A 19214-nucleotide genomic window follows, 5' to 3' on the forward strand; every position below is an offset into this window, starting at 1 on the left:
TGTTTTCTGTTTAACCTCAGCACTGACCTATCACAACATACTTGGTTAATAAGCAGCATTATCATTTAATAGACTTAACCAGTTTTGTGCATTGTACTTTCTCAGTGTTACAGCTCTGTTCTCTTAGATATTGTTTATGGATCTGGTTTGATTGCAGTCTTTTGAAACAAGATGTTACTTGAGCAGTTGTCTGTTGCATTGTATAATACTGCATGATCTCACCACAGGATATAAAGAGCAAAGAACAGTATGTAAGTATGAACTGTTGTCCCGTGTAGGAAGGTATATATGAAGCAGTTTAGTAATATGCTGATATATTATAGGCTTAATGAATTGACTTGAGGAACTCATTTGAAATTCCTCACATCTGTGTGCTTATGTGTGCATCCGTATACAGATAAAATATAACCATAACAAAGTATGCACATTTGGAAGTAGGTACATTCATCATAAAAGATGTATTTATCTATTGTTAGAGTAACCTGAGATAAGTGACTGATTTTGTATTCATAATGCAAACCCTGCTTATGCCAGGCTCTTTGTTTCTTATGATAAGTGATCAATATTTCATTTTCTCTGAAAGAGTGGAAAGTTTCATTTGTCTGTCACTTGTCCTCTACAGCTGAAGCATAGCAAACAATGAACATTCACTGAGAACTCACTGAAAAAAAGAGAAGAAAGCTCCTACTTGGCCATCATAGGTGTGGGGTCAGCTCATCTGTAGAAAGCCAGCTACCTTAATGTAATGAACAATCATAAAAGGATATAAGCTAAGTAGGCAAAGCAATAGAGTTCAAAGGTCAGAGACCCAAGCAATTCGGGGCATGCTATGAACAGGAGCCTTTAAAGACCTTTGCTCCCCTTGATCAGAAAAGGTTGATCAGTCATGATTTTTAATGACTGCTTACTCTCATAAACCAGCCATTTATTGGTTATGCTTTGTCCTGCACTGTTATAGTCTCAAACATTTTTAATTCCGGGATCTTGAATATTTAAATACTACCTTAAAGTGTGGTCAGTTATTTAATTCCAGCGTTTCTGTCCAGAGACAACACAGTTGCTAAAATTAATTACAATGAAACAAAGCCAATCATTTAAAAACAGACAGGGAAATTATATGCCCTTAGTGAAGCAGCTTTTGTGTTTACAAAAGTGAAGCTGTAATGTATGAGACATGTTGTATTGTTTAATTCATTTTATTGTGTGTGCTTATTGAAGCAAGACTAATTGTGTTGTTTTGTCAATGTATTGTGAAAAGCAAATCACTCAGTAGCATAAAACCATCACTTGCGTGACCTTCGAGACCCACAAAGAATAACTACTCCATAGCTTGTCTTGAATATTGATCGGCAGTTTTTTCACATGATCAAGCTGTATTTTTAAGTTAATAATTTTATTTTAATTATGAAGTTTCTTGATGAAAAGTGATGGGCTGGAAATTTTAGTTGTCAAATCATTGTTCATAAATATAAACAAACCACCTGATTGGGGACATATGTGAGTTGCTGCTGAACAATCCAGACAGAAACTGTTGGGAATACTCAGGCAATGGGAAAAGGAAATCCTACTGCTTCTTTCCTGTTTTGAAAGCAATAGCGTTAACTTACAAAATGCCACATTTATAATCTCTGTATACCTTTTACAACAGTCTGATTTTGAAAGCAGATCCTGTTGTCTGAAGTGAAGGTGCTTTTAAATACTCTGAAAGAAATGCATGTTGGTTACGTGAGAATTCTTCTAAGGAGCAAAACTAGCTTGCAAAATTTCCATCCCTAGTCCTTCTTTCTTGCCCTACAAATTGCTCCTTCATATATGTCAAATCCTTTGAAGATTTTATTTAGATGGGGGGTTTTTTTCAGTTTAAGTGGTCAGGTTCATAGTATGGCTTCAGGAAAGCTGTGAGCACAACCGTGGTGCAACTCCCTAACTGCTGTATGAGCTGGAGAAGAGCTGCCAACACCAGCCATGAGGCAGTGGGTCTTTTTCTTAAACTGATGTTAGCTCGAAAGAGAATACTGTACATTGAAAGTGACAATTAGTTGGTTATAAGCTGTTTTGAGCAGTACTTTGTAAATATTGAGCAGTTCGGTATTTCTGCTTGGGAGCAGCAATGCAACAGACTGGACCACAAAGAGAAGAAAGCAAGAGCTGGGCATGATAGCCAGGCTGCTGGAGGCAGTAGCCTTAGTGATGATATATCCAAGTAAGGTGAAAGGAGCACATCCCATGATGGAAACCACACAGTCAAAACTATGTTTTATTGTAAAAGTTAACCCTAAACCAGTACATAAGCTGTTTGATTTGATTTGGTTCCATAAATAAACGTTTCTAGAAAAATTGTGATGATTGTCCCCCAAAACATGGACATGCTGCCATGTTCTGTATCAGCAGTGCTTTTGAAGTTTCAGCTCTTCGTGCCCTTCTTGAGAGGCACTCATTCCTCAGGCAGCTGAGAGATAGAAACACCCTCCTGCTTAAAGAAGCTACTTCCACCTCCTGAACTGCTCTAAGTAGTGGTTTGGGTTGCGTAGTTACTGCTTGATTTGGGAGTTTCCTTATGAAATATCTGAATTTGACTTTGAATGGAAATCTGTGCCCTGGTAATTGAAGTGTTTGATATTGGGAGCTGTGAACTATAGAAGCTCAGAGGGTCAGGTGGCCTCTAGTGGGGAGGCACTGCTGACAGGGGCAACCAGAGTTTGAGTGGGCATGTGATAAATAGAAGTATCTGGAACTTTGGTAGTATCACCAGTGAATACTTTGTGCTTGTCCAACCTTTAATTGCTTTATTTGACTTCATCCAGTATGTCAGACTCTGTAGATGCCACAGCTACCACATTTTCCTGGCATTCTAGGAGTTCCTGATTTAGGAACACTAGAAATTGCCACCCCATTTTAATGTAAGATTTCAGAAGCACGTTGAAGAGAAGAGAGTATACTTGTACACAGGAAACCTCAAGAAGAGAGACTTGCCTAGGAATCCTTTTTCTCATCTCTGTGTAGCCAGCCATTCAGTATATATTTATTTGTTAAGATTGATAATGTAGATTTTCATGCCATTTGTGAAAAAAAATTTTTTTTTTCTAATTTCTACCTTCTAAAAGCTGCAGATGTTTAATGGTAAGGTCTGGCTGTGTTGTTCTGGATGCTGCTCTGATTCATTCTGAATGACAAGAGTCAAACTTGTCTTGCTCCCAAGTTTGTTCAGTGTCCTTTTAGGCATCTGTTTGACTCTTGAGCCTTATTGACTGTTTTTGCACTGGTATTTGCGCTGATAAATTTAAAAGAAAAATAAATATCCAGTTGTGCGTAGGCCAGGTATAAGAATCCAAAATGACTGTGCTGCAAAATGCTAATCCAAATAGTAGGTGAAGCCAAGCATAAATGAAATAATAAACAGATGTGAGTCACCAAATACAGAACACTGAAGTCCTAGCTGCAAAGGGACACAAATAAGATGGTAGAGTATTGGTAGAAAGATGCAATTTACAGGTCAGAATGTAATAGCAACCTTTCACTGTGAAAATTGAAAATTAACCTTGGAACTATTGGATCATTTACAGCTTATATGTTACTTTTATTGAAGAAGAAAAATCTGTGAAAAGGCTTCCTGTGATTTTTGAGATTTTAAAAATGGTGTTTTTCAAAGTGTGTTCTATCCTCTTCTGTAACCACATCTCATTGCAGTTTCATTTGGTGATGTCTCACAGATGGCACTACTAGGGTTTCTTAGGGGTTCACACACAGATTTTGTTCCAGTTTTAAATTTGCGTAGAAGCTACAATGATTTACTTGCATTGTGTGAAATTCTTAGTCAGTAGTAGTCATCGTGTCTGTTGAACTTACCTAGGGACTTTACTACTTGCATGTCTTTTGTCAGACTGCTTGATTTTTTATTCTTCTCACCTTACTTGAGATTAATAGCAGAGGTGGGTTCCAGGAAAATCACATGAACTTCATTATACTTACCTTCCTAGTAGTTCAAAAATCTGGTCTCCAAAATGATTTGCATTTGGAAAAATAAAAGTAGATTGAGGAGAATTTTTCTTATCAGAAACTTCCCATCTGGATATGGAACATGACTTGTATATAAACTATCAGTACCTAAAGTATTAACTTCTTGAAGGAGAGTGGCGATGATATTTAAAGCAAAACATAAAAAAATGTAGAAGCTGTATGCCATGCCCTTCAAAGCAGCAAAATTGTAGAAAAAGGTAAATCTCTGCTGCATGCATTTAAGATGCCATGTAGTGGTAGCTAATAGTGATTACTGTATAATGCAGCATTTCTGGGTTTGGGACTTTCACATGTGTGTTTGTAGGATACAGTATTGTAAGCTTGGTTTCCATCTGATTTGGTGTGGTAAGAACTCATTGTTGAAACAAAAGTAATGAAATTATTCAAGTGAGTAAAGTTAGCTAAAAAAAAATAAGGTCCTTTGCTTATTTATTTACTACATATTACGTTATCTCAACTTGCATGTAATTATGGATGTAATAAAATATTTTATATGGAAATACTCCCAAAGTCTGTTACTTTCAGAGTGGTGGTGTTTGTACAGAAGTTGTATTCTAGTTTTGCATAATTTCCACTGGATGTCATTGGTGTGTTGTTGAATGTATGTGGGGTTTTTATTAGAACTGTTCTTTCTGAGTAATATATTCTAAATACCTCATTTTCAGTAATAAGTTCAAATAAGCTTTTATATTCTTTGTAAGAAATTTTGTAAGCTTTCTCAAGGAAAATAACTCATTTGATGTATTAAGATTTTGTACTCAGACTACTGCTATTCACTTTTTCTTCCCTAGATTCTTGGAAGAGTTTAGACTTTTGCCCTAGCAACAGTTTGTTTGGCTTTAGACTAATTTATATAACAGTATAATAGACCTTTCACACTGAAACATGAAACATGTCTCTTTTTTCCTTTTTTTTTTTTTTTTTCTTTTTCTTTATTTAGGTAGCTCTGGTGCAGTGGACAGAGAGTGTGGGTCTTACTCTGGTTAACAGGGATCTGACCTCAATGCAGCTGAAGACCCCTGGTGGACACATCCTGACGTACTATATCCTGCAGATCTTCCCCTTCACTTCCGAGAGCAAGCGCATGGGCATCATAGTTAGGGTAATTTGGGGGGCTTTGGGGTTCGATTTCTCAAAAAAATAGTGTTACTGGATGTTTATTCTTATAGAATTTAGTAGCGACTCCATCCTTCAGGGAATGCATTTCACAGAATTTTCAAATGAGAAGTTTACCTTTGACACCAGGTACGCGTGAAATACTAGGCAAGCGATTGTAGAAGAGTCTCTTACACGGGAGCATGTTAATTTAGCTACTTCATACTTAGCCTCTGAGGCTGGAAGTTGCCTTTAAGCCTTTGGTCTTAGTTTTCATTTGTTCCTTTCACACAAAATACGTTGCTTCTTCAATGGATGAGTTAACAGCTGAGCTATCTTACAACAGTAGTTACCATCTTCCGTACTACAAGTGCTGCTGCTTTTCCAGACCCAGTACTGGTATCTGAACTGGCATGAACAGGTACCACAGCCCACAGGCCTAAGATTTACAAGATCTGGGCATAGTTGGGCTTATGAGATGCTTAGCTGGGAGCACAGTAACAGTCATTAAAACCTCAGATGAAAGAAATCCACAATACTATTCGTCAAAAGGGAAGTTTAAGCGTCAGAGAATGTTATGCCATCATTTTTAGATGGTTAGATCAGTGCCAAGTCCCAGTTAAACAGGTGTCACACTCATCTGATTTTTTTTTATCTGCTTATGATGCTAAGCCAGGCATGCCATCAGCCTTAGGCACAGATACTTCAAGCAGAACGTGCGCATGGTCAGGTCTGGAGAGACCTTGGCAAGTCTGTATTACATTAGGTGAGGTTGGCATTAGAAGCCTACTTAACAGTAACATGTGCAGAGATGTTCTAAGAAGCTTGCAGATCAGACTCAGAAACTCCTAATTTGGATTATATTTGCCTGTGTGTGGATTCACTGAATATGCAATGAATGTTGCATCACTGAAACATCTGCAACAAGCATTTACACTAGGGTATTTGTAAATTTTTAATTACCTAGGTATTTCAAAGATACAGAGCTTTCTGGTTTGGGTTAGCTGGTGTTTGCCACCAAAGAAACAAAATAATAGCTAGAGGGTACATAACAGTGGTATTTTAAAATTGAGTTTAGGGACACTGAGAATCTGTTATGCATGTTCAGCTAGAACTGATCCCCTTACTTGGAAAGTAGGAGATATTCATCTTGATGGAATCAGAGATGTTTTTGGAAATGGTAACATCAAGTAATATAACTTACCCCCCTTTTGGCAAGGTACTTCATCTCTTATAAATGGTATTCTATTGACTACTTCAGAAGATAATTAAAATCTTGATATGTATAAACTGATATTCCTCCCTTCCCCCACCCCTTCCACCCCCCATTTCTTTTGTAAAATTTTAGGATGAATCTTCAGGAGAAATTACATTTTACATGAAAGGTGCAGATGTTGCCATGTCCACTATTGTACAGTACAATGATTGGTTAGAAGAAGAGGTAAGAAAAAAACAAATCAAAATTAAAAAAAAAAAAAAAAAAAATTTTGTAAAAACTGAAAATCTAAAATAGAAAAATCAGATGTTATTGGAATATGTTTCAAGGAAAATCTGAGTCAATGAAGTAACGGGTTTTGAAGTTCAGTTACACATATCCTGAATGGGTTTTAAGGGATTAGAATTATTTCCAATTCTTGAATAACCCACAGGAAAAGCAGAGCTGGTAGTCATAGCAGAACATGTTCCTACTTAAAACAAGGCAAGTTGTTTTTCATTGACTGACCTTTCCCATAAAACCTAATTACATCTGAGAAGTATTCTGCTATAAATCTGTGTATCCTGAAATGCCCTTGTTTGATCAAAATCTGCAGTGAGGTATGGTTATGAATTGGAGTTTAATAAGGGTTGCATCCAAACTGAAACACTTTTTTCCCACACTTACCAAACTTGAAATAAAATAGTGACTGAATTTCAAAGCTGATTAATATTTTTCACTGTGTGGCTCTAGTAGGTACCAGTAGTTGTCTTATTTTTGACCCTACATACAGACAGTATGTTAATACAATGATTACACCATGTATGTTCATAATGGTATTGGCAATATGAATCAATATCTGCTGCAGGGCAGTTTGATTTATTCAGGGACATGAATAAATTAAACTCCCTCAAGACCTAGCAAAATGTCATAAAAATTACTTTTGGCGATAATGATGCACAATTAATTGTAAAATACTTGTTTAATTTATTTAGCTTTATGAGGTCAAATCAATAAGTGTTTGCACTGAAGAGCCTTGTTTTTCATTAAGACATGGCTGGTTTTAATGGGTAGATGTTTTTTCTGATAAGAGGTACGTTCAGTGGAAAAAGAAATGTGGCTCTGTTATGTGCCTTAAAAATAGTTTTAATTTATTTTAAAGCTTCAACCTAAAAGATATTTTCTTTGAACTAGGAGAGGAAATCTAATTGGCTTACCAATAGCATACAACTCCCTTTGGAGGACCTGAAGTATAATTGCTTTTTATTCTGTGTGTGGCTTCTCCAAAGTATTTTAGTTGTCTAACGAAACTAATAAAGTTGTAGTACAGATATATCCTGTTAGCATATAGAATAAATAAAACACCTACATGTGACTGTTTACATAACTGTTCTGTGGTTTTGTCTCCTTAGTGTGGTAATATGGCACGGGAAGGACTGCGTACGCTGGTTGTTGCCAAAAAATCACTTACTGAAGAGCAGTATCAAGATTTTGAGGTATGAAAGGACAGTGATCTTTTGTTGTACCGTATTTTATTACTTCAAGAGGAACATTCCTCTTTTTTATTTTTTAAGGTTGCAAAAAAGATGATTCATATTTAAAATATAGGTAATTGAGTTTTTCCCAAAATCTGTTAAAGACTTTGTCATCGTTAGTGATGGTTCTTCAGTCATACATAGGATATTGTTTTGCTTTATTATGGGATTGTACAGTGTTTTCCCAGAAGTCAGTTTAATGTTACTTCTGTAGCTGCAGCATGACCTAAAAAAATCTACTTGTTCTCAAAGATAAGGCCTTTCCTTTTTAGATGCTGTGATGCCTGATCCTTAATAATTCTTCAGAAGGCATTGTCTTGAGGTGATTTGTCAGAAAAACCACGTATAACATTGGGTGTGGTGTAAAATTGTTCTTTTAGTCTCGTTCTTCATTACAGATATTTGAAGTCAGCCATTTAGCCTAGTGAACCCATGCTGTCTGTGAGTGGTAGCCTGAATGTATACTTTATGAGTCATAGCAGACTCTTAAATGGTTTTGTGTTTGTGCAAACAGAGTCGATACAACCAGGCAAAGTTAAGCATACATGACAGAAACCTGAAGGTTGCTGCTGTTGTAGAGAGTTTGGAGCGAGAAATGGAATTGCTGTGTCTCACTGGAGTAGAAGATCAGCTGCAAGCAGATGTTAGACCAACTCTGGAGATGCTAAGGAATGCTGGAATAAAGGTACTAAATGCATATCACTGACATAACAGGTTCATTTATTAACTTTTTTATCAAGACATGAATTATATTTGTCTATATTCAGGTTCTTTCAAAGTAAGAAATGACATATCAAGTCCTAGGCATGAGCTAGCAGAAACAAAAAAGGCACTGTGTGCAAAGTTGCCTTGTCCACCACAGGTTTCATTAATCTTAAACTTCCTTCCGCAGGGAAACTACCAACGGGTAGATGTATGTGTGTTTCAGTCATTTATCCCTTGACTGTCTGCAGTAAAATGTCCTAGCTGACACTACATGAGTTTGGCACAAGATTTGTGTGACAGCAATATTTTCAGGTTTGGCACTCAAGAGAAGTTTTGGCAAAGATCAAAAGGTGAATTGTTTGAACTAGAATTCAGAACTGCCCTTGGATTTTGTTCAAATCCTGTTAAAGGGATGGTGTTAAAAGCCTTGCACAAGAGCTTGTGCTGTGCTTTGTTCATAGGCTGGCTTTGCAAGTCAACTATCAGTTGAATATTACAAGTAATGCATTTATTTGAGAGAGGGTTTGAAATAAAGAGATGAACAACATCTTAGGGGAGTGGGCAAGATTATATACATTTTGCTTGAAGCAGAGTGTCAAACTCTGCTCTAAAAAGGTGCGTTGACTTTCCACTGGTTAAACTGAGTCAGACAAAATGGGCCTGAAAAGGAGAGTAAGTTATTTTGCTTTGTACTGAGCGTGGGGAATCTCCCTTCATGAGATGAAGGAGCAGCAATGCATGGAGCTCTGCCTTGGGACACATGATGAGTCAGCTGAGAATTTATGAGTTAGAATTAGTGGGCAGACAAATGTAGACAAACACTGGAGCAATTCTCCCAGAGACCTCGTGGAGGAGTCATCCTTAGAGATGGTCAAAATGGTCTTGACATGGTGCTGAGCAGCCTTCTGTATTTGATCCTGACTTGAGCAGAGGAGTTGGACAAGATAATCTTCAGAGACCCTTCCCATGTATGCTGTTTTGTTACTCTATTTTTAATTAATCCCTGTTACCGAAAGGCTTTCATTAACTGGTAATGCAGTGTTGTGCACAAATAGAAAAATGGATGGATGGATAGATTAAAGCCTTATGATTGCATCAAAATTCTTTTTAGTGCAGTGTACTTATATACAAAGTACTTACAAAGTACTTTCATATTAGTACTTCGCTTACAGTATTTTCACATTTGCTTTCGATATTGCCTCTATCTGTGGTCACTTCTGACTATTAGGTATATCCTGTATAGAACAGGAATTATAATCAGCCTTATAGTAGGCTGGAAACACAACAGCAGCTAGGTCATTAAATTATAGATTACCAGTTACTGATGAGAAAATGAGTCACATGAATGAGTGTAACACACATGAGTCCAGGAATAACTCCTGCAGCTTAAGTTATTCTTCCTGTATAGTCCTCTCTGTTTTGTCTTGGACTAATGGTATTTCATCCAGATGTCCTTCAATGTCCTTGGTGTTAAGGGGCTGAGGGAGCTGTCACACTTTAGGAATAGAAGAACCTTCAACCTTTTTTCCCTAAACCTTACTGCCTTCCTCCTGGTTTTGCATGATAAGTGGGAAGGATTTCTTTGGAGTGTTGGGACTGTAGCTCTTCCTTCAGATATGCTGTCTCCTTGTTTGGCTGCTGCCTTCTAACAGAGGACCACCAGCATCACAGACTGTTGTGTCACGTATTTTTGCTGACAAAAGTCACCTGCATCCTCACTTTTCAGACTAAGGTAGTATCAGGGCCATAAGGAAAGGTTTTTATGCTTTCCCAGCTGTTCAGCTATGCCAGTGGGCTTCTCCAGAGTTTCACCTTGTGTTATACATGGAAACATTGGCCCTTGTGAGAAGGGAAGGGTAATAGATCTGGCCAAAGTTATGACAGTTCTTCTCTGTTTTCCATGTTACTGTGGTAAAAACTGTGTTAATTTCACTTAAAAATGCGCCTCAGTATACTTTCTCAACTAATCTAACCCAAAAAGGTGCCAGAAAAAGGTTGTCATTTAGATTTGGAAAACAGACACATCAGTGTCAAAAGGAGTAAACTTCTATGTTATTTTGCAGATATGGATGTTAACAGGAGATAAATTGGAGACAGCAACTTGCATAGCGAAAAGTTCTCACTTAGTGTCTAGAACTCAAGATATTCACATTTTCAGACCTGTAAGTATATAGTTCCAAGTTTTTTGTTGGTTCATCAAAGGACAGGTAATAACAATATTGCTTTATTTGATCAGTGGTTGTCTGGTTGTTGAAAACTGTTGGGTTATTGCACTGAATGCCGTAATAATGGTCAAAAGGGCAGTACTTGGGTTGTTATTCAAGGCTTATAGAATTACAAAGCATTGCTTCTGTTTAAGGGTGCTTGTTTCTAGATTTGTTGATATCCTGCAGCCATGTTGATGCGTTTGTAGCCATCTGTATTTGGGTGGTGCACGTTCAACAGGCATTTTAGGTCTTTCCTTACACAATGGACATAGTAAGATACCTCTAAATTATGATGATGTGGGGTCTCTATGGGGTGCTGAGCCACTGAGAAAGAGTGTCCAGACATTTAGGCTATCTGAATTACATTCTTGCTTGTTCTAGCATTTTCACTGTTAGAACTCTTTAAACTCAAGCAGAATTGATCCTGAATTAAACTTTCATGCCAACATCCTCTGTAAAGACTTAGTTCAAATTGGTATGAGAAAATTTGATTTTTTAAAATATAATTATATATATGTGCATTTTTTTATCAGACTGTTAAAGTAAGTGTTAAAAAAGTAAACTTAATCTTTTCCTATACCTTTTATTTGCGTAGCATCAACCCTACTGAAGCCAAGCAAAAAATAGATTTTTCAGACGCTGATTGATGCTGTGTGATCAGACATAATATGTCTGTGTTTGTTCTAAATGAACCACTTTCACCTACAGAAATAATTCTATTAATATAATTTATATGTAAATGTAGTTTTTTCTGAAGCATCAGAATGGCAAATTAGGCCCTGAAGACTACTATTTGCAATTAAATTATTAATGCTTCTGATAAAACTTTACGTCAATTTTTGTTGACCTTTCCATGTTGTAACACCACAAATTAAGTCTTCCTGAAAAAAATCTATTTAGTTGAGCCAGATTTTTATTTTCATTACCTCAACTGGTAATAAGTGATCAGCATAAAACTGTGTGAGAGTATGCAAAGTTTTAAATTAGTTACAAAATTAATTTATACAGGATTATTCCTGTGGCTGTATTTGTTACAAAGAAATAACTACTGGAATAATGTCAGAAAATACCAAGCATTCTTAACACTTCTATTTTAGTTATAAATTAGAAATTAAAAAAATATTTACTACTGGCTTCCCAAAAAGTTGCATTTTGTTTTAACACTTTTCCTTTCTATTCTTAGAAGTCTCAGCTTCTTCATTTTGTAATGAAATTACCTGATATATTGTTCTAGAGGTATTTACAAATTTAAAAAAGCTTTCTGTTAGGTGAAATGTAGAACAGGGGGGGGTAATTACTGCTCAGCAGCGTGTGCAAGTGCTGACATCTCTTAATCTCTGCAATGCAGAAAGATTATACTGGGCCAACACAATCCTAACAGCTGGCAGACAAATAGCTTTCTCTTTACGTGTTTAATTGTGGCAAAGAAGGAAAAAATTCTGAATTGTGGCATGTGTATGGGTTTTTCTGTTTGCAGGGGCTTTTTAATGTAACTCAGATTTGATGGGTAGTAGAGCCCATATGGAGGGAGAAGGGTCTTTGGAGTGCATCTGACTCTGGGTAGTAGCGGGCCAAAGACAAAACTTCACGTTCAGTGTAATTAAGATCCATATATCTAAAAAGTTATTTAATCAAAGTTCTGACAGAGACAAAATTAGAAGTGCAATCAGAGCTTGTGTTTTATTCTCTGCTTGAAACGTTGTCTTGCGTGGTAGCTCCAAAATTCATTGATATTTATGGAGAGGGGGGAACAGAACAAAAGAAAACCAAACAAGGGAAAAAAAAAAAAAAACTAAGCAAATAAATAAAACAGAACACCAAATCTCCCAGCCTTGTCAAAAATCCGGTTATAATTAAAATTTTTCATGTTCTGTGTTCTAGCTCAAAACCTTCCAAAATCCATTTGGTAACTTTTGACCATTTTTGCGTTTCACAGCTGGGCCTTTCTGAAACAATAATTATGTAAACAAAGAAACCTGTGATTTAATTATTTCATATCATGCCACTAGATCTTGCCTGCATAGTCATGCAAAAGGATTAGTAGTAATGAGCATCTTTATGTGCTTTTTTGAAATCTATCCCTCCTTACGCAAACTGAAGGAACAATTAATTGACATAACATTTTGTGTTATTCTAAGAACATATTTTACTGGTTAAAAACACAAAAATTGAGATTTGCTTGGGATTTCTGTCCATTTTTCTCCAGCCCTGCCAGCATTGAAAGCCTCAGGCCAGCTCAAAATTTAGAGATTTTGATGTTATTAATTTTTTAGCCCTTGTGAACTTCGTGTGAGCAAACAGTTAATCTGATTACATAGATTTTCCTTGTTTGAGGATTGCTTTTTCACTCCATAAGATCTGAGCCTTGTAGTAGCATCTCACGGATATTGGACTTGCACTGGGATAAAACACTAGAACCAAGGCTGTGAGTTCTCAAACCTGATTTGTTTAGTCAGGGTTTTTTTTTAAGAACATAACAAAATCTTTTAAAGTGAGTGTTTTTTATTGAAGGTTGCCACTCGAGGAGAGGCTCACTTAGAACTTAATGCCTTTAGGAGGAAGCATGACTGTGCCTTGGTGATATCTGGGGACTCACTTGAGGTAACAACTTGTTTTCTGTCAAATTATGTTAATTTGTATGCTTATGTTCAGAAAGTAAAGTATTGGTGCCTTGATGCTTCTTTCCCAGTATTTGCACATACTTTTAAATTGTCTTTAGAGATACTTTTCTTTATCACTGAATGCTGTGTCGAGGATATATGTTCTAGATGGGCAAATGTTACTGGTTTCCTGGTCTCCTGTACAGTAACAGAATGGAACTTGTATGCAGTGTGCTTTAGTCTTGACTGTTCTCTTCACCCCAGAGTGTGTTGGCTCTCAAACTGACATTCGCTTTGATTTTAAAACTAATAAAACCACTGTCAGGAGAATCTGCCTTTTTTTTTTATTTTTTTTCCCCAGCTGGATGTTGTGCAGGCAAAACTTCATTAAAAAAAAAAAAAACACTTCATACTATGTTTTTGTGTTGAGCTACATGTAGTAATACTTAATTGTAAATAAATGCAAGTGTCTTATTTTTTTTAGGTTTGTCTGAAGTATTACGAGCACGAATTTGTAGAGCTGGCTTGCCAGTGTCCTGCTGTGGTGTGCTGCCGATGTTCTCCCACCCAGAAAGCTCATATTGTGAAACTGTTACAGCACCACACTGGAAAACGCACGTGTGCAATAGGTAACTGTTGGCACAATCCTCGTAGCTAAAATCTGTAATAAATCTAATCAGCAGATGGCACCATCGAGAAATAGCTGATAGAAAAGGAGAAGAGGCTTCTTTACCAACAGCCAGGTATTATGTAGTTGTGGCACAAAATGCCATTCCATGAGAAAGGTGTGGTTATCTTCTCTATTCTGAAGGAAATTGTCTCGATTGATGAAGTAATTAATCATAAGCCATAGATTAATTGTAAGAATTTAAAGGTATGTAAGAGGTTTCTAAAATACTGTAAGGCCAGGGAGTAAAACCTCTGAAGAACTGAATATTGCAGTGACATTTTCCAGGTGATGGAGGAAATGATGTCAGCATGATCCAAGCAGCAGATTGTGGAATTGGAATCGAAGGCAAGGTAATATTAACTGTTTCATTGTCAAATGTGTGCCACAGAGCAGTATAGTAACATATGATTAGAAGCTTTACTCTTAAACAGTATTGAATTGATCATTTCTAATTAAAGTATGCTATGTAAGAAAAGAATGCTTAGTCTTTAATATTTGCTTTGCTTCTATGTCCTCTGCTTTATCTTTCTAAATACAAAAAGCAAGAGAAGCAGAAAACACAATAGTTATTTCTGTGCAGCATTTACCTGAAAGAAGCAGGAGAGGCAATTAAACTTACCTGTTACAGCCACTGCATCTTAGAATATGCACAAAGCTTGTCCTTCGTGTCTTATTGCAGGGCTGATTTTCAAAGTAGGAGCAAACTTATCTTTTCAAATTACTTACTGCTTAGAACTTTGAAAGTTGAAGTGCATCTTTTACTCTTGGTTTCATATTTGGATTATTTTTGGTTTGTTGTAGGAGGGAAAACAAGCTTCCCTAGCAGCTGACTTCTCTATCACACAGTTTAAACACATAGGTAGGCTGCTGATGGTACACGGTCGAAACAGTTACAAACGATCAGCAGCACTTGGTCAATTTGTCATGCACAGAGGCCTTATTATTTCAACTATGCAGGTATTTAAAACTTTGTTTTCTGAATTGTTAAAAACAGTGTCTGTCTTTGAAATGTCATAAAATCCTAATCAACCAGTATTGTTATTTTTTCTATATTATATTGTTTTGTCTATGGAATTATATTAAATACATATAATTATCTGCTTTTTGTAGGCTGTATTTTCATCAGTCTTCTATTTTGCATCTGTTCCCTTGTACCAAGGATTCCTAATGGTAGGGTAAGTCAAAAGCAACAGTTACGATATCTGGTACTAAATAGAGCAATCTATAGTGTACCAGGTTTTGGTACACTACCAAAACCTGGAATGAGTCTACAAAAAAAAGTCAAACTAGGTTGGATATGCACTATATGAGGGAGGAATCATTTCAGTTCTCTGGAAAGAGGGCTCAGCATAGTCTTAGACAAATATAGCATAGAACCTTTTTCACAAATGGGGTGAAAACAATAGGAAATCTCCTAGAGCAGTTTGAGCTGTCACATAGATTGTTGTACAAACCTCAGTGAGAATCACAGATTTTCCTGTTTAAAGTGGAGCTGAAGCCACTATGAAATTTCCTCTGAGAGTGCACTACTCAAGTCTGCCACAGAGATTTCCATTCAGGTGAATGTATGTAGGATTAGGAGCATCTTGGTCTTGTTGCAGAAGCTGGTTTGGCAATATGGTTTCCCAAGTCATACAGCTGACAGATATGCATATATTCATGTTTGTCCCTGTTCTCTGTCCCTTCTGACCTAAGGGCTTTCTTTTATACTCCTTGTAAGCAATAACAACTTAAGTCAACACTAACTTAAATCATAGTCAGTCATGGCCTGATTATACCAGACCTTGCAGAGGCAAACAGTAGACCTCTCTAAAATGTTTGTATATAGCTGTGCTAAGTTCCAGGAAAGTACATTACAAAAGCATACATCTGGCATGTGTACAATAAAATCCAAAGCCCCTTACAGAGGTGTTAAAACTTTGATTCGTCCACCTACCTTTACCTTGATGTCCAGAACACAGTGGTTGTTTTTTCTTCAGTTTTCACGTGCCCGTCTGTGGATGAATTTAAATGTCAGGTCTTTGAACGGTTTATCCAAAGTGCAAGTGCACAGGGAGTATGGTAACAGGTGATAAACTTGGGTGTTAGAAATGTATTTGCTGGTTTTGAGCGTATAAAACCTCTGTAAAGTCTCACAACTGACAGCTCCCAGAAGTACAGAGCAGGTTGTATGTGAAAGCTCTATTGGTAAACTGCCTCAGTACTGGGAAAAAGAACCAGTTTAATTCCACTTACATAAAAAGAGTAACTGAACTCAGTAAATCGGGTTAACATTATATCACACAAAGGTGTTAATTTATGATCTTTCCTTTCACCTAGGTATGCAACCATATATACTATGTTTCCAGTCTTCTCTCTAGTGTTGGATCAGGATGTGAAACCAGAAATGGCATTGCTATATCCAGAACTTTATAAGGACCTCACAAAGGTATGGACACCCTCAGCGCTCAGATATGAACAAATGATGAAATCTCTGGTGTGCAAAACTGGGAATTCTTGCAATCATTTTCTTAAGGTATTCCAAGCAAGACAGAATGCTCAACTAATGCAGTGTTTTGTGTACTGTGAAAATAATCCATGGCACTAAATGTTCTGGTCGGTTTTATCATTACATTTGTTAAGTCACCAATGGTTGGACTGAAATAATTCAAACATGAAGGTATGTTGCTATAAAATCTGCTTTCAGTCTGGCCCCAAAATCCCTGATGTGGAGTTATTTATGCTTGCATTTTCACAGCTCATCTTTCCTTTTTAACTCGTAGATTAATTTATAGATTTTTTTTTCCCCTAATACCCAGAAATTACTACTGACCTCTCCAAAAACTGTCTTCCTTTAAATAACAAATATTGATGTCGTGTTTCACGACACTGGTATATCTGAACTGAATCATCTGTAGCTATTGCTTTCTGTGTGTTTGCACATATCTGCAAACAGTCAAGATGTATAAATTTTTACTGTCCAAAAGTGAAACGAATCTCAAGATTCTGTTCTAGCAAGTTTTTTGAAAAGTGCTTTTCCTTAATTGTCAGCTAGAAAAGTTATGATCCAAGGTAGAAGCAGGTACAGTATATTCTCAAACATGTTTCTAAAAATTCAGAAGCAGATTGTAGCTGAAGTGAGTCCAAAATTTTCAGTCTTTGTCTTTTAATTGTACTAAATTAGGTATTAGCTATGTTAGTATGGGATAATATTTTCTCATCTGTTGGAGATCTTGATTCTCTCTTTCTCCTCTTGAAAAATCTTTAAAGTTTCTGAGATTTCAGCCCATGATTAATCTGTAAAAAACGTGGCTTTCACCTGCTAAAGACAGCTGTAAGCTTGCCTTTGAAAACCTGTTGATGGAACTTGAAAGCATCTTATTTCCAAAAACAGAAGTTAACTTGTACTTGGAAAATGCCCAGGACGGGTAGATGAATAAATGGCTGAGTTTTTTTGGTTTAAGCTTAAATGACAGTTCTCAGAGATGCTGAATCACTGACTTTCCCAGCTGGTGTTGCACAGCCAGAAACATTAAATAAGTAGAACACAAATAATTATCTTCAGGAGAAAAAAAAAAAAAGAGAATGTGGAGAAAGTGGAGGTTCAGTCCATTGTGTGGGGCAGATGATGATCAGTGAATGATTATGGATGTGTAGTACAAAAAGTTACATGCTACATTTCACTTCACTATTAGAAGTTAATTTTACTGTGTTTATTATAACAGTTTATGATCATGCTGCCTTAGTCATGGCACTGTGAAGCCTACTTATTTCTGCACATTGTCTTTCAAATTATGGACTCTAAATGCTCTACCAACACTGGTGTTATTCAAACATATGTTGACATGGACTATAGTTTTATTCCTAGGAATTGATTTCTTTTCTTAGATATGCGAGTGATGAAAATTTTTAGATTTTTTTAGAAGAATAAAATGTACTAGCACAAGTCATTTACAGACTTGGGTCCAGTGCAAGAAGAGAAAATTGGTGAGGTTCAGACAGGTGTGATCCCATACCCCTGAGGACACGACTCAGTGTTACTGTTTCTGTGGCTTCTGTGGAGGTTGGGAAAACCGATAAAATTTTGAAAGCAAGTACAAGTAAGTACTCCCTGCTTTCATCTGAAGGCGATTCGTAGCCTGTTGTGCAGCATTCCATAGAAGTTCAGGAGTGACCTACCCCCTCTAGGTCCATAAAGGTGAATCAAAACTCAAGCTCATTCATATTTCACGAATCTTGCTAATTAGGAGCTGTGGTTGAAGGTGATGGTGGTGGTCGGTACTCACAGGAAAATGAGTAGGCATTCACAGGAGAAAAAAGATCTGATGTTTCTTTGTGTTTGTGCAAGATTTTTTTCCCCACACATTTAGCCTGTCACCAACATTCAAGACTATATACAGACCTATGAAAATATCTTTAGCACCTTGCCATGAACTCTTATCTATCCAAGAATCTGTTTTAGCCTCCACTGAAGTAATAGAGTTAGCTCATCACTTGCTACAGCAGTCAAGCACATTTCTGTTTGAAGTGCTGATTCTTGTCTGTTCTAGATTGATCACTTCTTTTGTGGCAAAATGGCTGCTTTGTTTGTCATTTTATTCTTTAAAATGTGTATCCTTTCAGCTCCGCAGTTCTAATATATTTCATCAGTACCCTCGCAGAATGCAGGAGTTCTATCACATGTACAGCATTTTTTCTTTGATTATACATATGTTTTAATCTAAAATACTCACAATCATATTTCAGATTTATTTGGTAATAGTTACTTGCTTAAAGCTTGCAGGAGTCATACATTTATTCTATGAATGCAAATGGGCAGTTTATCCCACACTGAAAAGTTACTAGTAACAGCTTAACTTGAGGATTAGGTCAGTAGGTACACAGTGTTGTTTTTCTGATGACTGCATTTTACAAAACAGACACAAAAACATTTAAAATAAAAAATAAACTAATTTAACTGTATTTATCCTTCTGAAAACCAGCCAGAGCATAGCAAGCTAAAGTATCCCTTCTGTTTAAGGCCTTAACTCTCCTAATCCCAAATTTAGACTTTGTGCAATTTCTATACCAGTTTGTAATGAAGAACTGTAAAAACAGCTAGAAGCTTTGTAGCCTGTATCACTTCAAATACTGCTTATTTTACTGGTAAAACGTCTCTCTACTGACTTAACTATTAAAAATATATGATCTGAGTAGAATTATTCTTTTAAA

At 36.6% G+C, this 19214-nt stretch overlaps 1 protein-coding gene across 4 annotated transcripts in view; it reads left to right on the top strand.

The window, feature by feature from the left end:
* ATP9B (ATPase phospholipid transporting 9B (putative)) overlaps positions 1-19214 on the top strand; it is a 158455-nt gene that overhangs the window by 132362 nt on the left and 6879 nt on the right. For 3 of the 4 annotated variants that reach the window (XM_027886517.1, XM_027886519.1, XM_027886520.1), the window contains exons 16-26: positions 4958-5119; positions 6461-6553; positions 7720-7803; positions 8357-8527; positions 10611-10709; positions 13266-13355; positions 13839-13983; positions 14310-14374; positions 14826-14981; positions 15135-15199; positions 16344-16452. In XM_027886517.1, the coding sequence (XP_027742318.1) occupies positions 4958-5119; positions 6461-6553; positions 7720-7803; positions 8357-8527; positions 10611-10709; positions 13266-13355; positions 13839-13983; positions 14310-14374; positions 14826-14981; positions 15135-15199; positions 16344-16452 (1239 nt within the window). The remainder of the gene's footprint in view (positions 1-4957; positions 5120-6460; positions 6554-7719; positions 7804-8356; positions 8528-10610; positions 10710-13265; positions 13356-13838; positions 13984-14309; positions 14375-14825; positions 14982-15134; positions 15200-16343; positions 16453-19214) is intronic. The other variant, XM_027886518.1, reaches the window with a different exon arrangement.

Source organism: Empidonax traillii, unplaced genomic scaffold (genome assembly GCF_003031625.1).
Source record: "Empidonax traillii isolate 1590-97213 ecotype Southwest subspecies unplaced genomic scaffold, ASM303162v1 scaffold189:size1549363, whole genome shotgun sequence".
NCBI lineage: Eukaryota > Metazoa > Chordata > Aves > Passeriformes > Tyrannidae > Empidonax > Empidonax traillii.